This window comes from Harpegnathos saltator, unplaced genomic scaffold, assembly GCF_003227715.2.
Source record: "Harpegnathos saltator strain DR-91 unplaced genomic scaffold, Hsal_v8.6 scaffold135, whole genome shotgun sequence".
Lineage (NCBI taxonomy): Eukaryota > Metazoa > Arthropoda > Insecta > Hymenoptera > Formicidae > Harpegnathos > Harpegnathos saltator.
In genome coordinates, this window is record NW_020229912.1 from 199089 (window position 1) to 215492 (window position 16404).

Sequence of the window (16404 nt, forward strand, 5' to 3'; positions counted from 1 at the left end):
CCTTACAATCGGGTTTATCATTACACCTTACATGTATATACTTATATATATATCATATTATATACATATTAGATCTCCACCACCCGCAACTCAAAGCCCAGAACTCTTCAAACCTTCTACTCAGCCACATTTGGTCGATGGAGTATATCTCTCCGACGCTGGAATGAATCACATAAAATCTTTGACGTCGGAACATCAGCAAACACGGAAGAAGAGAAGAAAGATGTTACCTTTGGTAGACAAAGAAGCTGACATCATGGCGACAATCGAGTCCGTTGTTGCCGGTGGTAGTCTAGATAATTCTTTAGAAGGCGAGGGCGGAAAATTAGAATTGGTGGATGTAAAAGACGAACCAGCCGAGGTAAAAGAAGGCACAGTATGGACGGCGGATCAACCACCTCCAGAGGGCTTTAGCGTTTGCACATCAGAAGCGGGTCTACCGGTATTGCGACGGAAACGTCAACGGAATTTGCAAAAATTGGGTATCGGAGGTTTCAACGCCCGTTTCCGTACCCGAAAGGATAAGGAAGAAGAAGGCATTGATCTCGAGAAGCAAGGAGAAGCATGGATTCTTATTCTCAGGTCAGGAGAACCTGAGAAACCAGGAGGCCCAGTGCTAGAATCCTCGATTGTTGGGGTGGGAGACGATAAACCCCGCCGAAAACCGCAACGTCGAAAACCGAAACCCAAATTGGCCGAGTGCTTTCCTCTTTATATGCAGGAGGCGTTCTTCGGCAAGGACCTGATGGACACCACGAAGGATAAAGATCTAGAGAGCAGTAGTGAGTCCGAAGGCGAACGTAATGTTCCTGGAAACGCTGATACCATTCAATTATCGCAAGACGAGCTCAAAGCGATGGAACAAGTGAAGGCCAAACAAGAGAAGGAGGATGATCAGAAGTTGGTGGTTCCAGAGCAAATTAAGAGAGAAGAAATTATGGAGGATGAAGGTAGTGACACAGAAGCACTTGGAGATATCTTGCCAATTTCAGGTGATCTATTGGATAATGATTTGGTGAATACTATAATGAACGAACCGGATGAAGATCTGGCAAAGGCTAGCGAGGCTTTGGACGAATTGGACGACGCGCAAGCGCCCAGCAAGGACGAGTTGACGGATATTCTGAGCCCGCATTTTACTCTGGAATCGATGGTCAGAGACACCGGTAAGTATCTTTAAATGAAAGAAAGAGTTACACAAGGATCGGTAAATAAATTATTTGTGTTGGGATCATATATTGGTCTTTTTGGTTTGAATCTTAATCGATTTAATGAAACTGAATGTTCTAATCGGTTATTTTTCTTTCAGGACTTCCAAATATGGACAGCAAAGATATCGAGGAAATCTTTAAAGGTGTGCTAACCGACGAGTCGCAAGAGTCCCAGGAGTCATCGGTGTTTTCCGTTCAAGCTCAGGCCTCGCATCCATCCTCGTCCACAACACCGTTGGTGTCACCATCTCCTCATCCTGGTAAGCTTATAAGAGCAACTATCACATTTTCCTTCTTTATTGCATTTAAATACATTTTATAATTTGTACATGCGGTATTTTTATAAAAATATTTATAAAATAACATACACAAAACTGTAATCGTGATATAAATCGCAAGTACTGTGTAATCGACAAGAATTGAACAATATTGCATTATCTTGGTTTCAAATTTCAGTACATAGTCTACTGGTTTAAAAGATTATAATTAATTAAATTATGACAACAAATTGAAAGGAGATTTTTTTAATAATATTTTTATGTAGGTATTCCAACGGCAATGCCCTTAGTTAGACCCCAAGTGCCTGGTACTTTATCCTCTGTTGGACAATCAAATCTTAATTCGCCTATGAGTTTTCCACCGCCTTCCCCGTATCATTCTGAATATAGCAAGTAAGTACTAAAATTGTAATCAATCGAAAATAGTATAAAACTAACTTAAAATTCTTATTAAAATTTTGACTACACACAATTAAGACATAAAGTGCTCATTACAAATTAAATCGAGATGTTAAATGGAATTTCACAGTTATCTTATGGCAGCTCAGATTTATCATTTTAAAATATATAAAAACTATATATAATTAATAATAATAATAATAAATAATATCTAATAATTGGTAATAATTTAACATATTTATCTTATTTTTAATTCTTATGTTTGAAATGACAATTATATATACTTTAGGTTTATCCTTAAAATTATTTCACGTGGTGTTCTTGCAGTAGTCCACAATTCAGTCCCGCGTTCTCCGAACCGCCCAGTCCATGGGTGAACCCCGAGGACGAAGGCAATGCTCCCGCGAGCAATGCTACCATCTCGTACAACCAAAGAAGTAACCTGAAGATGGAAGCCGACGAGGCATTGGGTATACACGCAACTATATCATCCGTACTCTACGCCAATATCAATCATCCTGAGTGGAAAACCGAGTATCCAGCCTGGTCTGAAAGATGCAAGCAGATCTTGAAGAAGTGGCGAGCATTGCCGAACGAAAAAAAGGCTCCGTACCTTACCCAGGCTCGCGATAATCGTGCTGCTATCCGCATGAAGAAAACGCAACAGGTAACTAGATTACTTTACACAGTAGAACGACAAAAGACGAAAAAAGATGTACTGACAAGGTGTATACAAGGTGTTTCGCAACTGTCGCTCTCCCATTCTCACGTTTGGTTTAAACTTATATTTTAAAAGGGTCTTGATTATGGATGCTAAATAATTCGACGTATAGTTTTTTTCGTATAGCTTTCTTGTTTGTCTTTTATATTTTTAAGATTGAGAAGAATTTATAATCGAGTAATGCGACCGTTCGGAACATTTTGTATCTCCAAAAACGTTCATGGGGTTTCATCCTCGATCGTGTCTTGTGCTAACACGTAAGTGAGACTAACAGCTCGACCTCTGTGTGTCACAAATCACGTATCCATTGTGAATTTCAGGCTAGTCTTCTTACAGTATTCGAGGGAGATAGAGAGAGAAAAAAATTTATGCTCATTATAAAATTTAAAGTTTTGAATTTATTTATAAATTATTACTAAATTATATTATTTTTTAATTTTTAGATATCTATTAATAGATTATTAATAGATATCTAGATTTATCCAAATTCTACATTCATTTAAATTATCTAAACGGTAAATTTGTATCATTTTATTTTAATTATTATAATCTGATAATTAATTTAAAATGTAACATCTATCTTCCGCGAAGATAATTTTAACGAAATGTTTGTGTAGCAAAGCTATCACAGTTAGGACTTTATAGTAGATCCGAGTTGTTTGTGTCTAAATGTAAAGGAAAATAATAACTCTATATAAACGCTATAAGCAATATTATAACGGATTGAATATAAATAGTTCCGTCGCCGATTTTACTTTTGTTAGATTTACAAATATAACTTTTACTGTAGATGGACGATATACGAGCAAGAATAAGTAAAAATCCCACAGTTAGAAATTCATGATCGCATCTCTCATATAAATTTTATTGTAAGCTAGTAGTACTGTAATTAGTAGTATAATAAGTCCCATTCAAGCTCATATATACACAAGATTGAACATGAATGGGTCTTTTATGTAGTGGATCTAAATGAGGTGAAAAGGGACGTTTCACACTGACTCACTCTACATTCCCGATATTTAGAAAAAAAGAAGTAGATACATTTGTGGAATTTATCATAAAAATATTCATAGATGGTCATAAAAAATTCAATATCATAAAATTCACACTGACTCACTCTACATTCCCGATATTTAGAAAAAAAGAAGTAGATACATTTGTGGAATTTATCATAAAAATATTCATACATGGTTTTAAAAAAGAGGTGAATAATTATAAAAATCTTGGATTTGTAAAACTACATAAATCAAATATATAGATCTGCATTATCTATAGTCCTTTTCAATCATTGTGTACATAGACACATAATCATATAATTATAATATATAGTGTTTAAAAAAAGGGTTTAGGATTTAAAAGGCAGATAATCCATTTTGTGACTATCTGCCCTTAAAATTTTGAACTCTCTATTTAAACATCGTGTATGTGTAATCTTTTATTAATTCAATTTATTCAAGTTAAAACTCAGGATTTTGTTGATTCATAGAGAGTTGTAAGCAACACAAATTTATAGATTCACAAAAGAATGTAAAACGGATCCTGTTATCATCTCTGACTCATTTTTCTTGAATTGGCTTTATATATGTGCAGCAATTAAAAACACGTCTATGAAGCATCTAAATCACACGAAGTAAACTCGTAGACTTGCGAGTCCGCAGACCAGTACAAATTCATATAGATCCCACCTTTGTATTTTACGTCTTTCTCACAATTACGTGGAACTGAATGTGTCACATGTGTATGCTAACGATCGACTCATCGTCTCTCAATGCGTGTCCCATCTCGCCTCGTTCGGGCCCATTATATCATTCTTCACGTACAGGGTGTTTCTCGTGCATTCGAGTTCTCCAACAAGACAAATTGATAAATAATAGAATTTGTTTCGTTAACATACTGAGATACCGATTATCTTCTACGATATGCAATTGCCGAGTATCAAACGTAAAAGAAGAGAAGAGAACATCTAGTTGCACGAGAAGCATCTTGTATGGACCGCGTCGTATGAACGAGGACCACCACCAGCGGCCGCTGTTGACCCGACAGCTCTCCAAGGACATTTCACCGAGCACCACCACCACCACCACCACTACCACCAACATGACCACCACCACCACCACTACCACCACTACCACCACCACCACTACCACCATCACCACCACTACCACCACCAACCCCGCGACTGCACCTGGTGCCGCCAACATCATGATGAGCAAACCCGTGGGCTCTCTGGGCCTCACGAGACCCCTGCTGGGGCCCCTGCAGGAGAAGCAACAGCCGGTCGGGGTGGGGATGCTGATGACCAACACAGCATCATCGTCATCGTCAGGAATGCCTAGCAGTAGTCAACAACATCAACATCAGGAGGTGTGTGGGGTGCAGGGAGCAGCGTCGAGGCAGCTAACAACTCCCACCCCCCCTTGCCCGTCGCCGCCAGAAAGCGCGAGACAGGCCCAGTCGTCATCGGCCTTATCATCTCCATCCCGTCCCTCTTCCTCTCACTGTAGAGACCCAGGTGAAGGGCAGTCACAGCCACCACCACCACAACCACAACCACAACCACAACCACAACCACAACCACCACCACCGCCACCGCCACCGCCACCAGCTCCTCCTCAACATCAACAACAACGTCCGATAGCGGTATCCGCTGCGATTGTTAACGGTGGCGATCAACAGATCCGAGTGCTCACCCCATCCGAGATCATGCGCACTCTCCCGTCCCTCAGCCAAGAGCATTATGACCCACCGCCACCATTGCCGCCACCACCACCGCCCACCGCGATTGTTCACACTGTCGTTGTACCACCGCCCCTCACCCCCGTACACCATCACCACCACCACCACCATCACCACCAACACCACCACCACCACCCGAGTAACGCCATGGTGAGAGCCAACTTTTGCCCGCCAACTCTGTTAGTGTCTTCTTCTACTTCGTTCTGCCTTTTTCTGTGCCCGATGTCTGATCGAGATTTTTAGTATTTGTCCTATATGTCGACGGCAACAATGACAATTGTATTGTAATTTCGTTTTCAGCGTATTTTTACTGCAAATATTGCATATTATTGTTTTATCAGTAGTATGCGCGCTGATCGAGTATTGGCGATTCTGAGAATTATATTTAACAGCAGCAATAACAATATATGTACATCTTTTTTTTTCATCGCGTTTTGTTTCTTTGTTATAATGAAAAACAAAAAATTTTTGCGGCAAAATAATATGCAAATACAATTATTAGAAAGTTATAGTTTTGCAAGTACGATACTTCTTATTGACGCCGTTGATATATACAGGATGTCTCGCTGTATTAGCGCATCAACGCTCGATGGCAAATATCTGATTTTTATACATGTTAATTTCTCCCACATAAATATTTTATTATTATTCATATCAATATGTATCGAGTATATATAGTAGAACGATACATTTTATTACTCTTTATTTAAAGTAGTGGAATTAATATTGTGTTGATTATAATTGCTCAATCTTTTATTTTTGGATTAGCGCGAATGATTTTGTTTGGAATGATCAGACATACTTTTGTATCTCTTTATATCCTTTGATTTAAATTATTGAAATATAAAATATTATTTTTTCTTTTTTATGTACATTAGATCGCCACTGTGACAGAAATTATTGTGGTAGTGTTTTTTTTTTTTTTCGTTTTTTTTTCAACTAAATATTTCCATGGCATGTTCAAGGATGGTAGCCATCTTTTTTTTACTTTCCGTCATTTCTTCTAGTCCCTAAATCAATCCTGAATCGTAAATCATTTCGTCCCTTGTCCTCTGGATCCGCCCAATATTGCTTATGATTTATTTATTTATTGTTGTTGTGGGTGATTGGTAGATTTGTATCGCAATATATATATCGTTGTATAGTGGTCATGCGCTAGTTTAGTACTAATATTATTGTTTTACCTTCTTTGCAAGAGAAAAATAATTGTCTCTGCGAAATAATTGCATTTTACGAATTACTGATACAGACTTATGTTTTCGTCAAATTACCTATATTAATCGTATGATTATCTATTTATACTCATTTACTTTTCGATATTTATTCATATTTATTTTAATATCAATATTTCCCTATTATATTACTTTAATGTTTATCTCTGTTTTTGTATTGATATTTTTATGCTTATATCTTTTTGTTATAAACGAATAGACACGATATTATTTTATACTTTTTTCTCAGAAAAATTAAGTTTCGTATATATTGTTTGCTTGTTTTATAAATCAATGATATTTTAGTTTCAACATATTTCTTACAATTTATATTGTCATAATTGTAATTTTTGTTACGTAATTGTTGGGATTATATTAACACTTTGACATGCATGGGTGTGAGACTGTCGCATTAATTCCTCCGACAAACAGGTGTTTGTGGTGTTTTGTGTCATTTGTGTCGTGAACGAAAATTTTTTTTTCAGGCGAGTGGAATATATTTATACACAATTATACTAATGTTATTAATTGACTATGATTATCTCTCTACTATATCTAGATGGTGGCTGGTACTCATTGCTCCCAGTGTGTGTTTGCACATTCGAGATTCGCAAAATCTCGCTGATCATAATTAATTTAGCAGCGTGCCGTGTTGTTACTTTTACGAGTGTTTATGCAAAATATATTCATTGTGTGCCATAAATCTGAAATCGCATTTAAAAATGCAGAGATCACCGAAAAATAAGAATTGAGAGAGTAAACTTTAGTCGTAAAGTTAGAAAATTTATGTGATATATTTTATCAAAAGAAAAAAAATACTAGAGCGCATTAAAATCTCAATACATGAAGTTACACTATCCTAGAAAATAAAAATAATTTAAATTGTTATGTGAATAATTTTGGTATTCAATCTCTGATTTCTCAACAACAAGTTTATATAGGATATGAAGTGCCTAAATGCACTCCTATTTTTATTGAGCTATTTTAAATTCTTGGCCCACTTTGTGTACATGAACATTCTTTATTGGCTGATTGTAATTATTGCCTCGTGTTGGACAGTGCTTCAGGAAAAAAGTCATTACATTTTATCATTATTCATTTATGTATCAATTATTAGAATGTCATCAATTATTTTCATAAATTCTGGATATAAATTTTTTCAAGTTTTTAGATTGAAATAACACAGAAGTGATAAAATTTATGAAAGTGCACGCAGAAAACTATTCGGTTGATATAATTAAATTTTAATTACAATAACCGAAATCTTCCGTTCTGTAGAAATCAATTGAAAATTTGGTTGCGACACAAAAGAAATTCCGTTAGAAAGTTTCTGTTGTTTCAAATATATTCAATCACCTGAACTGGACATTACTGTTGTCAAGGATACAAATTTCGTTTTTGATACGAATAAGAATGTCTGTGTACGTAAGTGAAGGGAGAAAACACTTGTGTAGCCAATTTCATAATCGTATTATTGGCTGCGTCATTCAACTTCTTCAAACAAATCTTTTCGGTCGCGATAATTGAGATTTCGTTTCTCTTTATATAATATAATTCTACGCTTTCTGTGAGAATAACCGAATACTTTGCTACGATAACTATATTTTCGAGACCGAAAATTTTAGTTCCTTCAATCGAAAGCAGCTATTGATGCGAATGGTTTCTCGGTTTGCGAAATAGAATTTTCTATTACTGCAATTCTATTACTGAACTTCATATAACAGAAAATTTTTAGTTGTCACTACAGAATATTTTTCTGCGTGTAATGAAACAATCTCCATTGAGATTGTGTCATAATTTGAATATGATTTAAAATTGGAAGTTGAAATTAGCAATTAGCAGCGTAAGTTATCAAAATTGGCTAGTCGAGAAAGTGTAATGACTTTCCCCAACAATTATTTCGGGGTTTATACCGATTTGATTTTTAACAGGAGCAAGACAGGCTGTCACATAGAGAAGGTCGGTCCAACAAGGAGATGACCGAACAGGAGAAGCATTGGAAGCAAATACAGGCTTTACGTCAACAACAAACACAGATGCAACAACAGATGATCCATGAGCAACGTGTGCACGGTACGCCATTTATATTCTCATTATTAAACTGTATCATAAAATTCTTAATATGAAAGTACCGATTTGTTAATCTCCATACGTTATGTTAATCTCCATACGTATTATGTTTATGCTTTTCTGCTTAATAGCGATTGCAAGAGTGCAAAGACAAATGAGCGAGGAAAGCGGATCCCAATTGCCTACAGACACCAACTCTGGCGTGACGACGCAGTTACAAGTTTCCACGGCACAAGTAAATGCACCTTTATATATAACTTACACTACAATGATAAATGCAATTCATTGTCCTGTTAATTATCTTCATCAATCACAGTTCTGCAGAAGATAAATATTCCACATTTGTATTTGATTATGTCAACTGATATTTAATAAAGATTATCGCATTGCAGGACACGAGCCAACTTACCCCATTGGCATCCCCTTCGCCGGGTTCGCGCAGCACGTTCGCGACGCCACCTTTGAAGGTATCCCGCAGTAATCTCACCCCACAGAATCCACATCAGGGGATGGTTCGCATGCCCAATCAGGTCTGCTCTATCTCTCGAGCTCCAGGGGTTGTGCGACCAAGTTTCCCGCAGCCGCCGTCGCCCTTCTCGCCGCAGGCACCCCAATCCCCCCATGACTTTCCCCAATCTCCGGCATCCTCTCAAGCGTCGGAGCAACAGCAGCAACAACATTTCCAGCAGCGTTTCGAGGGTACCAGCGACAGTTTCTCGCCGCGGGCTCCTGCACTTCCGCCGTCTTCCTACTCGACATCGTCGCCACAACACGCTACGGCACCGGCGCCACCGGGTGCTACTCCCCGTGCCGTCTTCAACCCACCGGCACCTTCCACACGACCTGCCCCGGTCTACGCGCCACCTCCACCTCCGCCGCCACCTCCTGCGCCTCCATCTTCACGTACTCCTGATCCGTATAACGTTGCCAGCGTGCAGCCGCCTCCGACTACCCCGGTCTCTGCTGCCCCGGCAGGCTATCCGTCTCCACGTGTTCCCGAGCCTCCCAGGGCTCCCGTACAGGAGCAAGAAGTCTTTAGCCAACAGCCGGAAGTTAATCGCCAGTTAAGAGATCTCCTGCAAAGGCAACAATTTAGCAAGAAGATCGAGGGTGTCGCAAGCAACTGGACTCAAGGTATGTGCTTTGCTATCTTTCCTTCTTTTATAAGTTACATTGAGAATATATATTATTATTTTCGACTCATGTTGATTGTTGTAATAGAAAATCCACTTTAACTTAAAAGCGACTTTAACTTAAATTTAAAAATATAAATCATATTAACCTGGACATACAATATTTTATCAATTAATAATTGCTAACTTACTTGCACGACGCAGATGGTCAGAACAATTCCGAGAGTGGCCAGCAGCAGTTCGAGACAACCCACGTGCAACTTCCGCAGCATCCTCAAATGTCCGGTAACTCTGGTAACGAAGGCACCTTCCGGCATCCTTTGCCGCCCAGTATTGTTCGGCCCAGGATGCCTATACAACCAAACGTTCTTATCAGGAATCCCATCGGTACGCTTCCTATTCATCTGTGTAATATTGTTACTTGATATTTTTTTGTTATTGTTACGATTAAGTGGAATTTTCTTTCTTGTGCATCATGTATCCAGAGATAATTTTGCGACATTTTGCAGCAGGTAACATCGACGCACGACTCCAAGGTATCGATCATCGTACCAGGATGCTGTTGCAGAGACCACAGGCAACCGCTAGCTTGCCCCAACAGCACTTTCAAAGCGCCCAAACCGTACAAACGCGATTGCCCGCTGCTAGGAACGCTATTTCCGAGTCCTACGACATCTTACATCAACAAAGATTTACAGGTGACTTGATGGAACATTTGTATCCGTAACAAAATCTACTTTAATTTTATCGTGATTCTAACTTGATCATCGCTTTACTTTGATTTTATTTCACTTTTGCATGAGTATACATCTTTTTTTCTTTTGTAAACGATTAAATTTTTCTCCAGACACGAATCAGACGCAGAGCTTGAACCAACGCATTGTACGCACTGCGCAAGACAGTCTGAGTCAGGGCATTCGCATGCTAGGTGCTCAAAGTATGGTCCGGGCACCATTACCCACGACAATAAGCGAGACCACTACCTCGGAAGCCTCATCTGAGATTCCCGACAACGTTACGGCCGAACTGGAGAAGTTGGAACAAGAAGGTGCACCGATGGTCGAGGTGGAGGGTGTCAGTGCAATATTAGGCGATCTAGCTGACGACGATGATGAGTTACTTGGTAAGTTTCCATATAAAAAAATTAAATTATAAGTGAAAAATGCAATAGGATAAAATATAAAATATATATTATTATTATAGATGCGATGAAACACAGGAAACATAAGAGGAAATAAGAATATATTTATATTTATAAGAGTACAAAATCTTTTCCTCTTCTAGTCAGGACAAAGAGTGTCAGGACAAAGAGTGACGCCAAAAATCGCTTGTTTCGCCATCCTAGGAGGATTAATGTCTTATACATAACTATTGTTTAGCACCAAATTCAAGTCGGATTTCAAGGGTGGTGAAAGAGGCGTTTTTGGCCTGTTTTTGGCGTCACTCTTTGAAACAAACGCTGTCCTCTCGCAAGTCCCTTTTTTTCAGGAGTCACAAACCTCCCGAGTTCAGGATCATATCAATACAAGATTCCCGCGCCCTATTCATACGACTATAATTCAAATTATTATACGTATGACATAGATTATATTATTATATAAAATATATATTATATAGGCGAATGTACAACTCGATATTTTTTTCTGTGCAGCTGAGATGGGAGCAGACTTCAATATTTTGGAATATGCGGACCCCGAGCTAGACACAATCGCAGGCGGTGAGAAAACTAACATCTTAGACTTAGATCTGGAGCAGGTAGAGGTAGAACCAAAAGAAGAGAAACAAAAGAAGGAAATCAAGGAAGAAGAGCAAAAACCAGATCATCTACCGACTGGTCCAGCTGAAATGGCCGATTCATGCTCAACAAGCACGACGTTGACGACATTGACGGAAGGCAGCAATGTACCATCGATGACGTCATCGCAGCCCGCTTCACAGCCGAATCCAGCGGCGATGCAGGTGCAGGTAGTACAGCAGCAGATGCACCAGCACGTACAGCAGGCGGCAGCAATGGGCAGACCGATGCCGCCGGGGACGAGACTATTGTCAACGGATGGAGCGGTCGGTGTCGTGACTTCTACCAATACGGTAACGGTCAGTTACCCATCGAGCTTCCCAGGACATCCTCAGAGGATCCCGCAGACGCATATTCAAGGTAAAATATGATGAAATTGATTGAAATTATCTTTAATGTTTATATAAATTGAATTTTATACACTAAGATAATCGAATTCTGAATATACTGAATTATAACGATCACGTATTTTATTATATAATTATAAACCGAGTTACTTATTCGCTATAATATTGTCCATACTTATGTTTCGTGTTTGTAGTTTCACAGCAACAACGTCTCGGCATGCGAGTAGCGGGAGTGCCCAATGTAGCTGGCAGAGTCGTCGCTGTAAATAACATGATCGGGCCTCGAATACCTTTGGCTCCACCACCACCTCCGCCACCACCCCCATATCCGGGACCCCCACCCCCGTATCCTGGGCCGATCCAGGTAAGTGTCGTTTTTCAAATTTACAACAGCCTCCTTGAAATTTGAATGCATCGCTTCGATATTTAGTACATCCATGAGAGAAGATTTAATAAATTAAATGAGGGAAACAGGTTGAGTAATAAATATTTCTGGAAGATGGATAGGTAATTATACGCTATGGATATAAATCTATAGGTAATTTATAACAGAAAAATTTGAAAATGGTTCTCAAATCTACTTTATCATTTACTTATTCAATTATTATTAAAAAATAACACTTATAGAAGTCGTATCTGTTAAATATAAAAATTTCTAGCAATTTTAATAACAATTGTGAAATATAAAGATATATATATACGTTAAATTTAAGGAATTATTATTTAAGAAATTGACAATCCTGACGAGATGCGATGCTAAATCGCAAAGCCCCGTTCTGACAATTTACATTTAATTACAATAACACAGTTTGCAAGCGTTTTATAATGTATTTAACTAATAAGATGTTTCGCAATTGCATGTACGATATTTCTGTGTCAGTTAGTTTTGCTGAATTTATTTCAGAAATATTTTGCGCGGCTGCAATATCGAGTATACGGTAATCTTGCGTAGTTTTATTCTTAGATTGCAATTTTAAGATTAGGTGTTCTTGTAGATTACGCTGTAAAAATTGTTTTTACGTAAACTCTTTGAATATGTTATCTGTTAAAGACTTCAGTCTTACTAAGAACATGATAATTATTCTTTTACTTCAATTTAAGAATTGTCACATTATTCAATGATCGTAAATTTTGTTATATTTACACAAATTATTCGTAAACATAACAATAAATAGGTTAATATAACCAGAGGTCGAATCGAGGTCAGGTCATTAAAAATTTGCTGTGAACGTAAGCGTAGCTAAATAACGAATCTTATCCTCTCAGAGCCAAGAAAAGCACTTTCTTATAATAAAATATGATTCTCTCTCTCTCCCCCCCTCTCCCCCTCTCTCTCCCTCCCTCCCTCTCCCCCCTCTCTCTCTCTTTCTCTTTCTCTCTTTCTGTTCATCAAAATTGATTGTAATTATTGTTTCACTATATAAAAGATTGAAATAATTTGAAAAAGAGAAGATTCACAACTCTTTTTCTATCGTATGAAAATCTCCTCACTAAAAAATAATTTAATAAATTAATTTTTCTATCAAATTTATTCATATATATATATATTCCTGTTTCGATGAAATTTGAATTAATCACTCAATTGAGAACTAAAGATCACCATAAATCTGTAAAGTGCGTAAAAATGGCGCTGAAAGGATAATTGTATCGTAAGAATACTGGCTGGTGTCCTTGGCCTGGGTGTGTTTGCAATATGCATTTGGTGTTGGCGCATGTCTAGATGGGGCTGTGCCTAGGTGGTGGTGGCGGGCGGGCTATGACGCGGCCCCCGCCGGTGGTCCATATGGGGCACCAGCAAGTGCCGGTGGCGGCGGCGGGCCCGCCGATGTGCCCCGCGGTTCACACCGGTGCACCACCGCACCCTCACCGGAGACCCTTGCTTCTGCAGGTGAGCGAGATTCGGGGCAGTTTCCAACACGACCTACCTCCTCCCTCGTATCGGGAAAACGAGAAACGAGAACGTGTACCCCTTTGATATTTGTTTCATAGGAAAGTCCTCTAGCAAAGCACTTCTTTTTTTCTATTTAAAGGACAGATATATTGTATCTACAGAATATTATGCAGGGTGTTATCGAGTAACAAAAGGAAAAAAAAGAGAAGATGATGAAGGATAAGATAAGCATTTTTCGTCATAGCTCTGAGCTTAAAAATAAAATCATGACAATACTATCGCTTTTTAAAGTTGAAAATTGCGCGCAGAAAAAAACCGCGATATCCGACTTCGATGAACTATTTTTATTTTTAAGTCATATGACGAGAAATATTTCTCCCATCAATCTGTATTATCTCCCGGATTCTTTCCTTGTTGTTCAGACACTTTGTGTGTACATATGTGATATAATATTCTACATACGTGATAAATAGAAAAAAAATAGGAAAAAAAATGCGCCGTTAAATTTTCTGACGAGGAGAAAACTTAAGAATTATATTCAATTGAAGGTTTAGTTGAGTAAAATTGCTTCTCAAATTTTATACTGTGTACTCAAATATCTTGTCGTAAGAATATAGGAAATCAGGAGTAACACACCTGGCACCTTTTGCACTTATGTTCTTTATAATTATTTTACCATCAATGTGCACTCTCTTAGACGTATGCATGCGTATTGCACGATCTTAATTTGATTAACGATGTGAATAACTTATTTAATTTGTTATCCCCTTTTTTGTAACCCTGAGCATTGCTTTTTTAATAAAACGTCTCAATGTCTGAAATCCTCGTTCTGCATGTGCGTGCGTGTGTGTGCGTGTGTGCGTGTACGCGCGTGTGTGGACATCTGCGTGAGAGAGTTATGGGTTTACCTAGATTTCGTGTACCTTTATATTTGCCATAGAATATAAAGATAAATCGATTCTCTAGAAATATAGTTTCCTTATAAATTTTTTTTTCTCAGATATGTAAAAATCCTTTAGCTTTCGTAAAAAATCCGTACAATCCTTAAAGAATCTGAACAGAGTCCTCAAATTAATAAATGTTAGATATCCTAGTTTTTTAAAAATTCCAAGATAAAATTTCTAGAATATTTCTAGAATATTTTTAAAAGATTCTCAAATTTTCCTATTCCGAAATCTGTGGAGTCTTATAATCACATCAATATTTTCGCAGATATTGTTTAATTCTTAAATTATATATATTGTATCCGTTAAATAATATACACTGTTTAATAATTTTCAGGAGACTCCAATAAATCCCAATCCACTCGACAGGCACGTTTCACCCTACATTCGGCAACGATAAAAAGTATTTTCTACCCTCTAATTTGTCAAAATTATCTAATTATCTAATTGCTATTTTCATTATTACTTGTAATACTTGTGATAAAATTTAAATTAAGTACAGAATTATATGAATTTGAGCTGCAATAAGAAAACCTCCAAAATTATAATTCCAATATTTCGCATCAGTGCCGTTCACTTATCCTTACAAATATTGCACTCCTTTGATCTAGACAATTTCATCTCATTCTGCATTTTAATTTGACCCATTTTGCATCCATATTTTCATATCCATCCCCGTAATTTATCATGCTATGTACCCAGAAGCGAGCTTGACTGTCAGCAGTTATGTTCACAGGAGCAGCCGCTGTTGCTGGAGGAACTACTGGAGCAGGAGAAGAGGGAACAAGAGAAGCAACAACAGCAACAGCAACAACAGCAGCAACAAACGGAAAACGCCTCTTCCAGTACTGGGATTTTGAGCGACAGTGACTTTGAGAGACTCCGAGCTGACGTTTTGGGAGCAGCGTCGCCACCTCAGACCATGGTAGCCACCGGAAGTGTGCCAGTGATCAGACCACCCTGTGCAACTAGGCCTCCTTCAGTGCCCGGTACTGGTTGGCAACAAGCTGGTGTACCTGATTCAACTAAAATGGCGCCCGCTCAAGTGCCTAGACAACCCATCGCCACGCAGACTCCGCCTGAATGTTAGTATGGAAAGAGAAATTAGCTTATCGTTCGAGATTCAATATTTCATGTACTTCATGATCTGGTTTGCTTCGTCGTAACAAATGTTGTTTACTTGAAGTAATTATATATATATATATATATATATGTATATTTTACAGCGAGGATGAATACCTTTAACATCCCACTTATACCAGCACCACCAACGCCACCGGAAATTATCTTAAACGAGCAAGATCGACAAGCGCATATACAGTACGATCATTGGCTGGTCAATCAGCAAAATGTATTGACACAGCAATTGAAGTTCTACGAGTCTGAAATTCAGAAGATCCGTAAAATGAAAAAGGTAAATGTCGATTGTACGATAAGTTCGTGGAGATTTTCGCAAAGATTTAAAAGTCAATACTTTTATAATTAGGCATGACTTTACCCACCCGATGATGTATCTTGACCACTTTTTGATATCAGAATGTCATAAAAAACAAAGGAAGATAAAGTTACGCCCGACTTTAGGATTATCGGTTTCGAGTTTTTCGTAAAAATCTCTATAGATTTATCGAACAACTCGATAGAATTAATCTAAGATCGAAATAGATTATA

The 16404-nt window shown here is 38.1% G+C and overlaps 1 protein-coding gene across 3 annotated transcripts in view; it reads left to right on the forward strand.

Annotated features, from left to right (window-relative positions):
* LOC105192566 (histone-lysine N-methyltransferase 2C) overlaps positions 1–16404 on the forward strand; it is a 36551-nt gene that overhangs the window by 5870 nt on the left and 14277 nt on the right. The window contains exons 13-27 of one of the 3 annotated variants that reach the window (XM_019840129.2): positions 73–1166; positions 1310–1471; positions 1756–1882; positions 2216–2555; positions 8488–8629; positions 8758–8861; positions 9019–9760; positions 9964–10146; positions 10269–10457; positions 10607–10882; positions 11411–11914; positions 12096–12265; positions 13622–13789; positions 15461–15821; positions 15963–16150. In XM_019840129.2, coding sequence (XP_019695688.1) covers positions 73–1166; positions 1310–1471; positions 1756–1882; positions 2216–2555; positions 8488–8629; positions 8758–8861; positions 9019–9760; positions 9964–10146; positions 10269–10457; positions 10607–10882; positions 11411–11914; positions 12096–12265; positions 13622–13789; positions 15461–15821; positions 15963–16150 — 4750 coding nt within the window. The remainder of the gene's footprint in view (positions 1–72; positions 1167–1309; positions 1472–1755; positions 1883–2215; positions 2556–8487; positions 8630–8757; positions 8862–9018; positions 9761–9963; positions 10147–10268; positions 10458–10606; positions 10883–11410; positions 11915–12095; positions 12266–13621; positions 13790–15460; positions 15822–15962; positions 16151–16404) is intronic. The other 2 variants (XM_011156780.3, XM_011156781.3) reach the window with 2 other exon arrangements.